At 40.6% G+C, this 17,067-nt stretch overlaps 1 protein-coding gene across 1 annotated transcript; it reads right to left on the reverse strand.

Moving 5' to 3' along the window:
* Positions 1-120: 120 nt before the first annotated feature.
* LOC133520574 (exosome complex exonuclease RRP44) lies at positions 121-15,583 on the reverse strand. Its single transcript, XM_061855079.1, has 17 exons — positions 15,371-15,583; positions 14,969-15,297; positions 14,445-14,641; positions 13,313-13,539; positions 12,498-12,614; positions 12,085-12,244; positions 11,397-11,567; positions 10,551-10,666; positions 9,915-10,049; positions 9,406-9,526; positions 8,743-8,867; positions 7,537-7,707; positions 6,450-6,656; positions 5,544-5,764; positions 4,805-4,973; positions 2,096-2,236; positions 121-400 (listed from the first exon to the last, which is right to left on the reverse strand). The coding sequence occupies exons 1-17, from the start codon at positions 15,422-15,424 to the stop codon at positions 152-154; spliced, it is 2,910 nt and encodes a 969-aa protein (XP_061711063.1). The 5' UTR covers positions 15,425-15,583; the 3' UTR covers positions 121-151.
* Positions 15,584-17,067: the final 1,484 nt, after the last annotated feature.

A 17,067-nucleotide genomic window follows, 5' to 3' on the forward strand; every position in this document is an offset into this window, starting at 1 on the left:
GCTCTTTCTTATATTGTGTTTCATACTTACCTTCAAAGTCGATCGCTGCAGAAAACACTCGAGCCTCATTCCGTAAGTAAGTAGTAATTAGGTGTGTGAACACAACATAAGTACAAAACAGACTTTATATAAACATATATTTATACAAACATTATTTCCTCTTAGATTTCTTCTTACTCTTAGGCTCCGAGGTGTCCTTCCTCTTGTCCCCTGTCTTAACTTCCACAAGTTCCAGGTCCATGGCCTCGCCGGGGGGCTCGTAACTGAACCCTGGGATGCGGGGCTGCACGAGCTGGAAGGCCAGCTTCCTGTGCTGCGGGTTGGTGCTGTCCAGGCTCAGGCGGACTGTTAGCTCGTCGAATGTTTTTAGTGTCGTGCCACCGCATATTTGGATGTTCTCCTGTGAATAAGTTTAAGTCTTAATTAGTGTAAGATTTTGATTAACAAAGGAGCCAACGCCGGTGTCCCATATACGAGTAAGATGGCGAAATTAACAGACGTTCAAAGTAAGAAAGGATTTGTGATAGCGTTATGACGCAATACAAAATATTATTATAGTTAACCTGAGCAAAATCAAGTAAACACATAAAACAGATCGTCTGTTTTCAAGAGCTCGCAGGCAAATAAATATGTATTGCTTTTGATTCACATACACTAGCGGCCCGCCTTAACGCATTCACTACCAGGGGGCGTGGCCTAGGAACAATAAACTTGTATGACGGTGAACGCATATATGCGTCGGTGGCAGTGAATGCGTTAAAGAAAACAAATAAGTGCAGTAAATAATAGCACCTAATTAATATAATACTACTTATTCATAATTAATGTATCTATCGTAAACAAGTCAATAATATTTAACACATTTACTACCAACGTTTTCGTAGCGCTACGCTCGTAGCCGATCCCAGCGTTTTCCCGCTCTATGGAGAAAAGCGACTACGAACAGAGGACCCGCCGAGCGGGTTCCCGGCACTCGATGTGTTAAATAAGTAATTATTATTCATTATAAGTTTATAGACAGCCTATGACTACTCGCCTACTGCTATATTTCATACGTAACGCGCGAAGCGGAGTGCTTTGGATTGCGCTCCTATGAAAAAAGATTTAGTACATTGAATCAATAGGAAATTCCATCAGAGCGAAAGAGAAGTTTAGCCACAGTTCCGCACGTGAAACAGAAGATGTTCTATGAAGAAAGACGTAAAATTGGAGCGGCGCTCCTAGGCCGTGTGACCTTGTGCCTTCTCGACGAATGCGCGCGCACTCCGCGCGCCATGTTGTCATTGTTTGCAAACATACCTTTTACCTTAGTATTTTTTAAAGTACGCGCGGGAATGCAATTTTGGCTTTCTTCATTCTAAATAATTAGTCAAGAATTAAAAAAGTGAGTGAATATAACGTGACATCCATAAAATAATTTGAAAAAACTTTACAAAATCGACTCAAGTTAGATACAACAAGACGACCTTCAACTTTCGTTATAATGTTTGGACCGAAACCGGTGTGTTAGCAATTTATTTATTTATATAAATTATTTCTATGAAATAAAAAAAAACATTCATAATCTCGCAACCATTTGTTAAATGACCTGCAGTTAACGTCTATCGGTAGTCAAGATATTCGTAAAACATTAGATTCCATTGCGCATACTTACCCAAAATCTACAAGAGAGTTCAATGACCGGGTGGACGAAAACCGATATCTATAGGTATTATGCGACTGTTAATAAATTGGGTAGTTTTAGTTATTTTCTTTAATGTAAGTGAACATCCGTAATATATATTCACCGGCCGCCGCTGTTCACATACACTAGTCAATGTAATTCCTCGCGCTCAGCTACGGCTGGCATGTGAATATAGTACATTACGATACAAGTGCGAAAAATAGGAAATTCGAAACGAGTGGCGATAAATTAAAACACGACCGAAGGGAGTGTTTTAAATCGACACGAGTTGCGAATTACCTATTCGCACATGTATCGTACAACGTTTTACAGTACATATGGCCCTTTAAATGTTCGACACAGTAACGTAATATGCTACTTCTCGCACTAGTGCTATAAAGTAGCCCCATATGTACTGTAAAGGTCATTTACCTCCTCGTTGTAAGTGAACTTGTCCTCAGGAAGGTATATGGGCCCCTCCAACCCGTACTTGGGAATGAGCACTTGTATGGCGTTCCTCTTCACAGCGAGCACCACCGCCGACTCTGTCTCTACGCGATTCTTGAACAGGATCTATGAAAAAACGAGATCAACTTAGTTTTAATCTTTATCACAATTCCACAGATCAGTTACCGACGTCTACGAGACGTACGTACTGAAAGTTACGTAGGCCACATAAAATCCTCTACTCAGAGAACCATGACGTAATAATATGATGTTAGTAGGATTATGAACCGTAATGACAAGACGATACGATCCACTTTCATGCGTATTCCACGCCTCGGCCGGCATACTGAGCCTGTAGTTAGCATCTGCTAGTTTTATGTCAAAGAGTCATATAGGTCCCAATGACGCTAGCACTCGATGACGTAACCAAATTGGTAAGTCACTAACGGACTATGAATCGTAATGACAAGATGTTACGGTTCATTTATGTTTCATTGCTTCAGAAGCTCGGCCAGCATATTGAACTCGTCTGTGCATGTAGTTAAGGTTGTGACATATCGCGCCTACTGCTTTTATGTCGAGCCATTATTAGCCATTATTAGCCATAATACCTAGTCCACTACATGCGTTTTCAATGCCACGGAAGCGCAACCAGCATACTTAGCCGTCTGTGCCTGCAGTTGAGGTTTTCAAATATGGCGCCTGCTTGTTACATATCAAGCAATTATGAGCCGTAACGAGAAGGTAATACGTTCCACGGATCCACTTACATGCGTGTTCAATGCCACGGACGCGCGGCCGGCGTACTGAGCCTGCCTGTGCCTGCAGTTGAGGTTTTCAAATATGGCGCCTGCTTCTTACATATCAAGCAATTATGAGCCGTAACGACAAGGTAATACGTTCCACGGATCCACTTACATGCGTGTTCAATGCCAAGGACGCGCGGCCGGCGTACTGAGCCTGCCTGTGCCTGCAGTTGAGGTTTTCAAATATGGCGCCTGCTTCTTACATATCAAGCAATTATGAGCCGTAACGACAAGGTGATACGTTCCACGGATCCACTTACATGCGTGTTCAATGCCACGGACGCGCGGCCGGCGTACTGAGCCTGCCTGTGCCTGCAGTTGAGGTTTTCAAATATGGCGCCTGCTTCTTACATATCAAGCAATTATGAGCCGTAACGACAAGGTAATACGTTCCACGGATCCACTTACATGCGTGTTCAATGCCACGGACGCGCGGCCGGCGTACTGAGCCTGCCTGTGCCTGCAGTTGAGGTTTTCAAATATGGCGCCTGCTTCTTACATATCAAGCAATTATGAGCCGTAACGACAAGGTAATACGTTCCACGGATCCACTTACATGCGTGTTCAATGCCACGGACGCGCGGCCGGCGTACTGAGCCTGCCTGTGCCTGCAGTTGAGGTTTTCAAATATGGCGCCTGCTTCTTACATATCAAGCAATTATGAGCCGTAACGACAAGGTAATACGTTCCACGGATCCACTTACATGCGTGTTCAATGCCACGGACGCGCGGCCGGCGTACTGAGCCTGCCTGTGCCTGCAGTTGAGGTTTTCAAATATGGCGCCTGCTTCTTACATATCAAGCAATTATGAGCCGTAACGACAAGGTAATACGTTCCACGGATCCACTTACATGCGTGTTCAATGCCACGGACGCGCGGCCGGCGTACTGAGCCTGCCTGTGCCTGCAGTTGAGGTTTTCAAATATGGCGCCTGCTTCTTACATATCAAGCAATTATGAGCCGTAACGACAAGGTAATACGTTCCACGGATCCACTTACATGCGTGTTCAATGCCACGGACGCGCGGCCGGCGTACTGAGCCTGCCTGTGCCTGCAGTTGAGGTTTTCAAATATGGCGCCTGCTTCTTACATATCAAGCAATTATGAGCCGTAACGACAAGGTAATACGTTCCACGGATCCACTTACATGCGTGTTCAATGCCACGGACGCGCGGCCGGCGTACTGAGCCTGCCTGTGCCTGCAGTTGAGGTTTTCAAATATGGCGCCTGCTTCTTACATATCAAGCAATTATGAGCCGTAACGACAAGGTAATACGTTCCACGGATCCACTTACATGCGTGTTCAATGCCACGGACGCGCGGCCGGCGTACTGAGCCTGCCTGTGCCTGCAGTTGAGGTTTTCAAATATGGCGCCTGCTTCTTACATATCAAGCAATTATGAGCCGTAACGACAAGGTAATACGTTCCACGGATCCACTTACATGCGTGTTCAATGCCACGGACGCGCGGCCGGCGTACTGAGCCTGCCTGTGCCTGCAGTTGAGGTTTTCAAATATGGCGCCTGCTTCTTACATATCAAGCAATTATGAGCCGTAACGACAAGGTAATACGTTCCACGGATCCACTTACATGCGTGTTCAATGCCACGGACGCGCGGCCGGCGTACTGAGCCTGCCTGTGCCTGCAGTTGAGGTTTTCAAATATGGCGCCTGCTTCTTACATATCAAGCAATTATGAGCCGTAACGACAAGGTAATACGTTCCACGGATCCACTTACATGCGTGTTCAATGCCACGGACGCGCGGCCGGCGTACTGAGCCTGCCTGTGCCTGCAGTTGAGGTTTTCAAATATGGCGCCTGCTTCTTACATATCAAGCAATTATGAGCCGTAACGACAAGGTAATACGTTCCACGGATCCACTTACATGCGTGTTCAATGCCACGGACGCGCGGCCGGCGTACTGAGCCTGCCTGTGCCTGTAGTTGAGGTTGTCGCAGACGGCGCCGGCTTGCTTGGTGTCGAGCAGCGTGGCGTGCGTCACGTCGGCGCCTATACAGGCCGCTAGGAGCCGGTGGACTATGACGTCGGCATATCTGGAATTACGTTACATTTTTACTACATTTAAATTATATTGATGTCAATAAACTGTTCAATACACAACAATGTTTATTTTCATTCGTTTCTATGTGGTACAAATCAGATTATTAGTTCATCGAAGTGATATTCTATAAAATAAATAGCACGATTTCTGTCTTAGAAAGCACATATCGGTTTATACAACACAAAAAAATCCGCTATGTGATCCGCTTCTTGAAGAAAGAAGTTAAAATTTCCATATGTCTCATTAATTAATATCCCATTGAAAACTTAAATTGTTGACATCCCTAGTTTTCGTGTTCTATACACAATTATAAAATAAACATGTTTTTGTGTCTACTGTAAAATTGTGTTTTTGCCCCTGCTCTAGGCCAAAGCATCTCTGTCCCCTGTCCTAGGCTAACGGATCTCCATCGTGATGTCGTGTCATTGTTGAAATAGCTGTTCACTAAACAATCTCTGTCTCATTATTCATAATACAAATTATACATATAGGAATACTAAAAACTTTTTACCAATTGTGCTGAAGAACGGCCGACTGTTTCATTGATCGTTTTAAAACTCACCTTCTGATGGGCGACGTGAAATGCGTGTAAATCGGACACGCCAAGCCGTAATGGTAGAACTCCTCTTGTGCCATGGATCCGCTGGAGAAATAGACAGCCTGCTGCATACACCGCGTCGCCATGATGCGGAGCAACGTGTTGAAGAACGGCCGCTCGGGGATGCGCGCCGCGTCCAGAGACGCGGAGAACGACTTGTTTGTTGCTACGTCGATTTCGAAGCCCTGGGGATTGGAGCAAGTTATTGCACTGCCTTATTTTATAAATGTCACAATCAGCATACAATACAACAATAAGCATACAATGCAAAAATTAAAAACTTAGAAACGCAATATTGTGGTCAGTTAAGTTGCTAATGTGCTAACAACTTGCGGAATATCTGCCTGTTGTAAGGAATGGCGTAAATTTCCCCGTTGGCCGGCATGACAGCACGTTTTATCGCCTTAACGATGCAAGCTGAGGGATCTCGGCAGTGAACTTCTAACGATCGCGTAGATAGAAACCATCCATCGTCAAAACAGTTAACTAAACGATGGTAAACCTTACTACAACGAGGTAAGGTCTACCAATGTCGCCGTAGCAATGCACACTGTGGGAAATAAAAGCGGCCAACTTCTCTGCGGCCATAAAGGCAGAAACATGTCCCATCATTGTCATAATTGATCCACTCCACTACCAGGCAAGATCCACCAAAGTTGCTCATAGTACTAACCTCCTGCCTCACAGCTTTAAGCATTGATGTAAAGTTGCCCGGTGGCGGCAAAGGATGTCGCCGCAGCAATGCACACTGTGGGAACTCAACGGCCAACTTATCTGCGACGCTCACGTTGGCAGAAACACACACCACTACCACAACCTTATTGAAACGAGATAAGGTCCACTAAAGTTCAATTTAGTTGCCATTAGTACCTGCTGCCTCGCAGCCTTAAGGAATGATGTGAAGTTGCCCGGTGGCGGCGAAGGATGCCGCCGTAGCAATGCACACTGTGGGAACTCAGCGGCCAACTTTTCTGCGACGCTCACGTTGGCCAGCAACATGAACTCTTCTACCATGGAGTTAGTGTCGACTATCTTCTTCGCTTGCACTTCTATTGGATCGTGGGTTTCAGAATCCACCTGCAATAAAATTAAAGTATCTGGTGTCGATATCTTCTAAGAATATCCAGAGACGAAAATGGGGACTACATTTGTATGGAGAAGCGGTCACGTGACTTAAGATGTTAATTATTCTGTCATAGTAATTTTGCATCTGTAAGAGTAATCAGCCAATTTAATATTTTGAACCTATGAAAAGTAGGAAACTGATAGTCTTCATCCACAGAGCTAAAATGCAAACTTTCTATCACCAGGAATTTTCCATATTTCAATAATTTCATAAAACAAATCACGTATCTATATCTAATTAAACTCTCTGTCTAATTAAACCGATGTTTGACAACGGAAGGTTACGAATCATACTATCTCTTTGTAAAGCATTAATCGATAAATTTTTTCGTTCTCTAGACTGTACCTACAAATATCCACCATCTTATCTAATTGTGAATTATGTTACATCTTATCTAATTATTGAGGTTGAAATTGCTATAGCATAGCACATTCGATGGCATTTGGACATTGAAACCCTTACTCGGGTGACATAATGGCTTTCTTGATGAATGAAATCTTATGACGTTGATATTAGTTGCTATTATTTGTTATTAGCCTTAAACATTATAAAACAATGTCATTCACAAGAAAATCTCTCAAGTGCTAAACGGTCAGCTTAAAAAGTTTCAACTATAACTAACAATTCCTAAACCTTATTGCAAAGACATAAGGTTCACAATCAGTTAAGAGTATTAGAGTCTGTCTGAGCTTTTTTTATACCACCTCGGTGCATCGACTTTAATACCACGAAGTATGGGGATGTCATTATAAACGTCATATTAAAAAAAAAAATTGTCATTACAAATGGCACGCAGAGTTATCTTGGTCCGAGCCTGCTGCTAGTACCGACCTGGAAGCGTATCTCGGGCGAGGCGAGCAGCAGCGCGCCGTTGTCCATCCGCTTTTTCTTGAGTTTCTTAGCGAGCGCGTTGAGTATCCGGAGCGACGTCGCCACGGCGTCGTGTCGGTGCGCGTCGTCGATCGCCAGCTGCGCCTCCTCGTACGTCATCGCGGCTGCAGACTTAACGAAACAAGTAAATAAAATATAAATATTATAGGGACATTCTTACACAAATTGACTAAGTCCCACGGTAAGCCAAGAAGACTTGTGTTGTGGGTACTCAGACAACGATATATATAATATACAAATATTTAAATACATAGAAAACGTCCATGACTCAGGAACAAATGTCTGTGATAAGTATTTTTGTTGACCTGTCCACGAAGGCTGGAATTCTGAAAGTGTCTCCCCTACTAGTTTTGAAAGCAACCGAGAATTTCCCAGTACCGACCATACAAAACTAGTATCGGGGTAGGTAAGGTATGCCCCTTACCTAGCCCGGTACTGAAATGTTATTATGAGCCAGGGATCGGTCCAGTATCCCCTTCGAGGGTTTTTGAAGGGGTATTTTTTAAGGCTTTGCTTACCAAAGCCGTTGCTAACTAAAACCCTTTCATTTGGCTTTTTAAGCGCTTCATAATACGGATACCCGTTCCTAAGCGCCCCTTGAAGGGGTATCGATAATAAATTATAACGCTTATGCCATTTTCAACTTTCTCTTGGTAAAAATAGAATCAAATATTGCTTATTTATGTTTAAAGAGAAGGATTGGGTGTCTGGCGAGTTGGCAGCAAATACGTCATATTTTTTTGAATTAAAAAGGGGATACCCTTTCATTTAGCGGTATCTCTGAAACGGAAACCCCTTCCTAGAGCTAAGTCAAATGAACGGGTAAGCCATTCAAAGGAAAAGCCAGTCGTTGGGGTTATTCGATGAACGGCCAAGCCATTTAAAGGCTCTTTTCTGGGAAGGGGTGGACGGGTCCCTGCTATGAGCACCCATACTTGTAAAATACGCAAATGAACATGTGAATGTAGAAAAACCATGCACCATTTTTAAGACTACTATTTTAGAGATGGAGAATAATATCCACGAATTTCAACTTGACGGGACTTTACAAATGAATGTTTCGGCGAAGATACGTAGTATACGTACTGCGTCAACTGGCCCTTCGTTAACCTTACTACAACGAAATACAATCTAGCAATGATCAACCTTGATGACACTTTTGTGGAACTTGGTAGAGAGGACGTTGGCGTTCTCGTCGATCTCCCAAACGCAGGAAAACGCCAACCGCTCTTCGCCGCCGCGTAGCGAGCACAGGTTTGAACTCAGTAAATCTGCAATAGATATCAACAAAAATATTTGAGTCCTGTAAAATAATAAACGTATATGATAAGTTAAATCCCTACTAATATTATAAATGCGAAAGTAACTACGTCTATCTGTCTGTCTGTTACCTCTTCACGCTTTAACAGATGAATTTGGTATAGAGATAGTCTAAGACATGGGGGAGGATCATTCCACACAGACGAAGTCACGGGCAAAAGCTAGTAAAATATATAAGTGTATAAAAAAGAAATGGAGTCAAACCTCATTGGTTTATTTGATCACATTCTTATACGACAAAACACTTTATTTAGGATATTGATTTATTTAACCAAACGGAAACCACCGTGCTCTCAATAAGACTTCTGTTACTAATATTTAATTAAAGGCAAAAAAACGTTTCGGACGAAATAATAAATAGTGGCTACGTAATGTCGGGCGTTAACTGGTAATAATAACAGACAAGGATCGAGAGAAATAAACAGAGCTGACTCAACCTAAACTAGCAGGAGAGAGACTAGGAAGAAGATTGATTAGACTCCAACTAACCTGGAACCATGTCGATTCTTTTATCGACCAGGTACACCGTGGTGGACCTGAGCGCGGCCTCCTTGTCCAGCGCCGTGTTCGGCCTCACGAAGTGGGTGACGTCAGCAATGTGGACCCCGACCTGGCGTTCAAATTATTCATCATCTGACAAAGTAATTTTATTGGTGCTGTAATAGCTTATGAAACCCCATTGCGCTAGTGAATCCTAATGAGATATCAAGAAGAAATCAGAGACTATACATGACAAATATTTGATTTTAAGTTTAACCACGAGATTTATAACAGCATTCAATCATTATCTTCATAGCGTTTGTACCCATTGCCACGGCTCGGCCCTTAAGAACCGAACTCGGTTAAATTGTGTAATAAACTTAATTAGCAAATGTTATTATGGAACCATACATATACGTATCTACAACCAATGGAAACTACCAAAAGTCATTTTCTTTGCAAAAACCATGGCGTAAAGCGGCAGTCGGAACATTTTCAAACAAAATATGTAGGTGTACCTCGTAACGTTGCAGCCCGTCGGCGGTGAGGCCGGGCGCGGGCCGCGCGTGCAGCGCGTCGTCGATGTCCGTGCAGCCGGGCGGGTCCACGGAGCAGACAGTGATGCCGCGGAGGTCCACACGCTTTTTCACTTCCTGTTATCAAGTAGTTAAATAAGTAATCTACATATAACAGCAAATTCTTAAGTGGAGAAAACGTTAAACCGCCGACATTGAGTAATAAATATCAAAAATAAAGTATGCTAATGAGTAGGATTTATCATATGGATTCCAATTGCGTTTCGGACTGTCGTGAAAATAAATTATTTGACATTAAAACATTTTAAACGAATTATTCGCGTAATATGGATGAATTGTTTATCTCATGAATAACTGTCTAACGGTCTTTGATTACTGGTTTAGTTTCTTACATATTTGACATGAAAAAAAATACAAAGAAAAATAATATACTGAAAAGGACATACTTTTACTTGCTAGTCTACTACGTCACGTACCGAATCAAGTCCTAGGTTCATATAAAGTAATATGCTCCTCATTCATAATAGTGAAACGATTGGTATTTCGAGGAAACTGATATTACCTGCCGGCCCTAATCCTTCTGAAACTTAAAAGCAACAGTATTTTTTTTTGTTGTACCTCGTCGGTGATGGTCCAGTCTGTTGGCGGTAGGCAAGCAAGGACTGCTTCGCTGAAGCGCGCGTGCGGTACATCGTGTTCTAAGAGAAGCACTTCGTTTTCTGCGTCTTTGTCCCCTGGTAAAATGAAGAATACTAGTAAATAGTTATGTTACAAACAATACTCTTTCGGATGATTCTACTCCTTTCATATGTAAACATACTGTTATTCTTGTTTGCAGAATGTAAATATTGATATATACTAACACTTTTAAAATCTGTCTCATCAACAAGTTCAGTTTGATCCGTTACGAGCAGCTAGTCCGTTACTACCCATTATTATCATTCTTGAATTAAGATTTAAACTTAGAAAAATCAGAACTATGCTAAACGAAAGTAAACCATATCAATATCACAAATGTAACAAGTTTTATAAATAGATCAGAGGGTTCTTAAGAAGTGCCCGAGCAGGTAGTGGTTATTACTCGGTCAGGGAAGTGCGACTAGGATCCGTTACGACGGCAGTACGGTCTGTCGCACACTTTTTACCTAAACATTCTAACAAGAGCGGGTAACGGCTGTTTCTCGGTCGCGAATCAAGTGCGACTAGGACCAATTGCGACGCCAGTACGTCGCTCTGTCGCACCCTCTTTACCTTCTAACAAGACCTAAACTCACCGATAGGTCCAAAGGCTCGCACGAAGCGCCAGGGCGGGTTACGGCTGTTGCTCGGCCAAAAGAGCGCAGCTAGGATCTGATGTGACTTATCTAACTGCTGTTCTTAAAACACACACTGTGACCAGCCAATCACCACTCGTTGTTGACTAACAACCAGCTGACTAGCCGGTTAGTCTCTTGATTATCTCACCGATAGGTCCGAGGGCTCGTACGAAGTGCCCGAGCGGGTAGCGGCTGTTCCTCGGCCAGGAGTCGAGTGCGACTAGGATCCGCTGTGACGCCAGCACGTCGCTCTGTCGCGTCTCGATCCTCACACGTGGGATGCGACGCTCGGCCGGCGTGAATAGATGACGTGTAGCGCCTGGGAACAATTTATTATCGCTTTTGCATTTGGTACTGCTATCAGCCGTCACCTAGGCAATTTAGCATTTACATCAATGAAATATATCAAGCAACTGAGTTGTTATTAAGGCCCAAGTAGCGCAAACAACATCAGGGCGCGCAAATAATAAAAATACAATCATTTATTTATTTAAAATGTTACTAAATACCTATGATATAAAACAAAAGTACAATAACTAATCTTCAAAACTAAAAAAGAGGCAGAGGCTGCCATTTATGACAGACTATTTTATTTTACATTATCAAATTGATTATGAGTCGGAAATGTGTATCAGTAACTTATTATCCGAGTATTGTGTAAACTACCTTCTTCTTGTTTTCTTAACGCTTATTACTAAGTAATTAATTTATGTTCTCATAATAAGTGAATTGTAAAATTCTTCATGGTAATAAATGATCTTTAAACCTAAATTCCGTCCAAAAACTATTATTACACGTCTTATTTCTTTAGCTATGATAAAAACTATATAAAAAACCTGGGAATTTGCTAGGCATCAGTATCCCACAGTACTGCCTCCACTTCCTCCTGATTATGCCTACAACTTTCCCGGTGGGCGTTATTTCATCGTCGCCCGCCGGTTGGGCGTTCTTCAGTAGCACCGCTTCCTCTTCTAATAGGTCTCCAGGGTCATCTGCCTATAAATAAAGGAGGTCAATCTAAATATTATATTCTTAATATGAATCGGCTCTAAGCGTACATAAGGTAATCAGAAATAATGTATAAAGCCTCCAAGTGTCTTAATTCAATACTATAAAACCAAGCAAGAGTCAGATCTACCTTACATTTTGAGATTCATAAGTTTATTATTCCGAGTTTTGCCACACTCACAGAAAGCAAATGTGTAGAGATTATCAATTAAAGTAATTTTCACTATAAAAATTGAGTTACCTTGTCCTCAAGGACGATGTCACTGGGCTTCCGCCATTCCCCTTTTGGAAACACTTCTATGGCCACCAGGTCGCCGTCGACAGCCCTGTTGATGCCTATGTGGCCTTGAAGAAGAATCTGAAGGAACAATTTATTACATGGCTATTGAAGACTAAAAGGTGACTTTTACACAAAATTTAATAATAATAATATAATAATTCAGCCTATATACGTCCCACTGCTGGGCACAGGCCTCCTCTCATGTGCGAGAGGGCTCGGGCTATAGTCCCCACGCTAGCCCAATGCGGATTGGGGACTTCACATACACCTTTGAATTTCTTCGCAGATGTATGCAGGTTTCCTCACGATGTTTTCCTTCACCGAAAAGCTAGTGGTAAATATCAAATGATATTTCATACATAAGTTCCGAAAAACTCATTGGTACGAGCCAGGATTTGAAACCGCGACCTCCGGATTGAAAGTCGGACGTCATATCTACTCGGCCACACAAAATTTATACAGAATTAATACATATTTAAACAAAATTTATACTGATTTATTGGTAGATTTTTTTAAAATTAAGCATTATAAAATTAATACATGAAAAAAAAATGTATTTAACTAAATAAATTTAAATTGCCCTATTTAGTACAAATTTAACAAATTTTCTAAATATTAAGAGGTAAATTGGAACTGATTTAAATCGTGAAAAAGCCCTTTCCAATTTATGGATTATGATGATTAAACTTATAGAATTGTAAAGTATGGCATTGTATCTGCTGACTATACTTTTTTTCATAAAGATTTTTGTTATTTAAACAATTTTTTTAAATTACCGGTTTATCAAATCCACTGACAGTTGCAGTGCCCTCCAGGAAGTTATCCCTGGAAGCATGAAAGGTACCCTGGTACAGTTTCCCATGCTTGATGTCAGTGCGGATCTGGCCCAACGTTAAGTGGGCAGGATACAAAGCATCCTTAGTGCAGCTCTCGGGTATCACATTCTTGGACAATTTGTCAACCAGTCCGGGGAAACCATTGACATTTTCAATGTAGTCTTTGACTGAAAAATATGTATAAGGCAGGTAAATTGGTCATAGTTATAATTGACAATTTGTGGCTCTTACCTTCTAACTTAACACAAACTTCCAAATAACACAAACACAAGAACACTATTAAAAAAAAAATACCATTGGTCAATCACAAACTAGTACCATAAAACTATTTTTAGAGTTCCATACCAAAGGGTAAAACGGGACCCTATTACTACTAAGACTGCGCTGTCCATCCAGGCTGTATCTGATGAACCGTGATGTTAGACAGTTGAAATTTTCACAGATGATGTATTTCTGTTGCAGTTATAACAACAAATACTAAAATAAATATTTAATGGGGCTCCCATACAACAAACATGATTTTTTCTGCCGTTTTTATAGATAATGGTACGGAACCCTTTGTGCGCGAGTCTGACTCACACTTATTATTATTATTATTATTATATAATTATAGGCGAGCAGCTATTTAGCTGATGAGCCTATGTCACACAGTGTCCTGTATTATACAGTTCAAAGTTTGTAAAGTCGTATCACATCACTAAGTAACATCAGTCTAACTTATTGTTTAAAAGCCACTTGTCCAATCTGTTTTTAAAAACATTGACCGAGGGAGCAGTTACAACACTATCCGGTAAACGGTTCCAAGCCGCCACGACACGGTTGGACAAAGAATGATATGCAGCTTTAGTAGTAGTGGGAGTGCGAACAATTCTTAGGCTGTGACCTCGGGTCTCGCGGCTGATAGTTCTTTTGTTGATTATATCGTGAATGTCGGGGAGGTTGTAACAGTGGGTAACAATCTTAAAACACTCGATAAGGTCTCCTCTCGCCAGTTTTTTTAATATTCATGGATTAAATGGTAGTGTAAAATTGTTTTATGCTCTTATCATACAATCTAATATGTTATGCTTACCAGAACAGCACACAATCCCTTCCTCCTGAGCCAACTTCCTGTTGTTCTCATCATCAGTAAGCAGAACTACCTGCGGGAATGAGCCAGCGGTGTTGTTGGTTGACAGGTGAGTGGCATACCAAGAGACTGCTTTCCGAATAGCTCTGTCATTCCTGTCATTTTGCTTTTCCCCTGGATTTCGTTCTATGTATGTGTCTCTGTAAAAGGTCATTTAATATCTCTTCTTAATATCTTATATCTTTAAATGAACAATTCTTGTATGTACATATATATATATATATATATATACATATAAAGTTTTTATATGTTTTCCAAGCAAAGCTCGGTCTCCCAGATATTAGTAACGACATGCTCAAAATAATACAATTCTGAGAAGATATAATAATATACTCGCTATCATTTGCCTGTAACATCTATGGCTTACAATTGGTTGCAATGTACATAAAAGTCACATTTTGTAAACTATAATGGAACAAACTGATATAAAGTGGAACAAATTTTAAAAATTCTAATAAGTTACTTACTTATGATGTTCGTTTACAAACGAATAAAATTTCCTTTTCTTGTTGCCTATAATCTCAAGCAGTCTTTGAAATATAGCCGTATTCTGATGCTTGACTTCATCCAGCACTGTTTGCAATATGATCACGTTTTTCAGCGCGTCTTCCTCCAGCACGTCGATCTGGTGCAACACCACGTTGGTGTCGAGGACCAGGTAGTGTGGTTCTTCGAAAAGCGCACAAATTGATTTCGGTTTTAATTCCAACGCTATTTCATCGTCCTTATGCGGACAAATCACGCAGGCTTCGGACCCGCAGAGTAAATCATCTCGCAGATAATGCTCCCTCACAATCTAGAAACAAACTTTACTGTAATCTTGATTTAAATATAAGGTCAGAATTTATAAAATAAAAACATAACCTTACCTTCAAAATATTGCCGCGTTTTGTTTTAGTTAAAAATGTTTTTGTAGTCCACATGATGATCCAAAATGAGCAACAGAATACCCTAATACTGCTAAATAGTATTTTTTCATATAAAACAAAATTATTTTTTCACCAATATAATAACTATCATATTCCATACAGCTGCGCATAGCTGTGGTAATGACAGTAATGACACTTGACTGACGGTAAAGTGACCAGGGTTGCCAGGTGAGAGGAAGAGAATTTACCACAAAATTCAGTACAAAATTACTCATACTCAAGCCGTAGCCACTTAGGTGGTGGGCAAGCTGTGTATGTGTGCGTTTTAGGGATGTGGACTTGTCAATTTTAATCGTGTTATATATCGACAATCTCTACACAGTGAACACACTACACAAAATACTAAAACTAGTTAAGAATCTGTCCAATTCAACAGCCATTTTCGTACAAAACCAGAAAAAGTCCAATATACAACCTAATCTCCCCAGTCCAATAGTTATTTTAGCACAAAACTGTATGGGTAGATTAAGTAGAAATTGGACAATCGAATGTATGATATAAAAACAGTACATGAGTAGGTCTTTTTGGGATTAGTTCCGTTCTCTGACGACATTTTACTTAGTCCAAAAGCTAGTTCTAAATATGAAATGATATTTCGTAACTAACAACAACATCATCGGTGGGCCTTATGTTATTGCAATAACCTTTAGAAGTTAGACCAAGCTAAACTGGCAGCGATTTTCATGGCCCAGGCGTCAGCATAAACGTCACAATTTCATAGAAGTTTGACGTATAAAATAACACTTACACACCCTGGGCTATCAAAATCCCTGCCAACTTAGCTTGATTGGTCTAACTCTACAATTATTTTTTACTACATTGGCTCAATGTATATACTACTGTGTGACACGTAAAATTATTTATAATTTTATTAATAAATATCTTAATCTTAATGGTGTGTGTGTGTATTGAGCATCACACTTGAAACCAAATATATCTATACATATACAATTTTAAAATAAATAAATATTTTAATAGAATCTTTTTATTTCATCATAATCGAAGCCTTGAATCTTTTTAATAATTGTCACTTATTATTGAATTAGCTTCATTATAACCAGAGATATCTTCATCTGAATTGAATGCTCTTAAATCGGATACGTGGATTAAAAATTCTTGCATATCTTTTGATATCATTAACTAAATGGTATTTTATTAGAGATCCTGAAAATAAATTAGAAGTACATATATTATTATGCATAAAATGACAAAGTATCAAAATCGTTTGTCAAATACTGTAAGAACATGAATGACCTGTATATTTATGAAAATTAATACATTTTATATGAATATACTTACCAATTTCGTGTAGGATATTAATTACTTAGGGGGACTATTGAGTTGGTAATAATTTAGTATTAAATACAATATAAATACCCATCATAGCGAAAACACGTTCAGTGACTTTTAGTAAGTTGATAGTGAAGCTTTTAGCCGCTTTGTCGTGCTGCCAAAACCAATTAATATTAAAATGTACATGTATGTCGTAGAGACATACATGTACTTTCCCTTCTCTTTAACGTCCTATTCTCTCCTTCTTCTCCTCCTTATCTCTCGGAGAGATTTAAATTTTTAGCAGATGGCAGCGGGCACCGGCTCCGTTCCAGCGCAAATCTCTCTCTGGCTATCCCGCCTCA

The sequence above is a fragment of the Cydia pomonella genome, chromosome 8, assembly GCF_033807575.1.
Source record: "Cydia pomonella isolate Wapato2018A chromosome 8, ilCydPomo1, whole genome shotgun sequence".
In the NCBI taxonomy this organism is placed as follows: domain Eukaryota; kingdom Metazoa; phylum Arthropoda; class Insecta; order Lepidoptera; family Tortricidae; genus Cydia; species Cydia pomonella.

Coding starts and splice junctions, on each gene's coding strand:
- LOC133520574 (XM_061855079.1), bottom strand. CDS start 15,424: ATGTGGACTACAAAAACATTTTTAACTAAAACAAAACGCGGCAATATT. Junction 15,298..15,370: donor AACGCGGCAATATTTTGAAG/GTAAGGTTATGT, acceptor GTTTGTTTCTAG/ATTGTGAGGGAGCATTATCT. Junction 12,615..13,312: donor TCAGTGGATTTGATAAACCG/GTAATTTAAAAA, acceptor TTGTTCCTTCAG/ATTCTTCTTCAAGGCCACAT.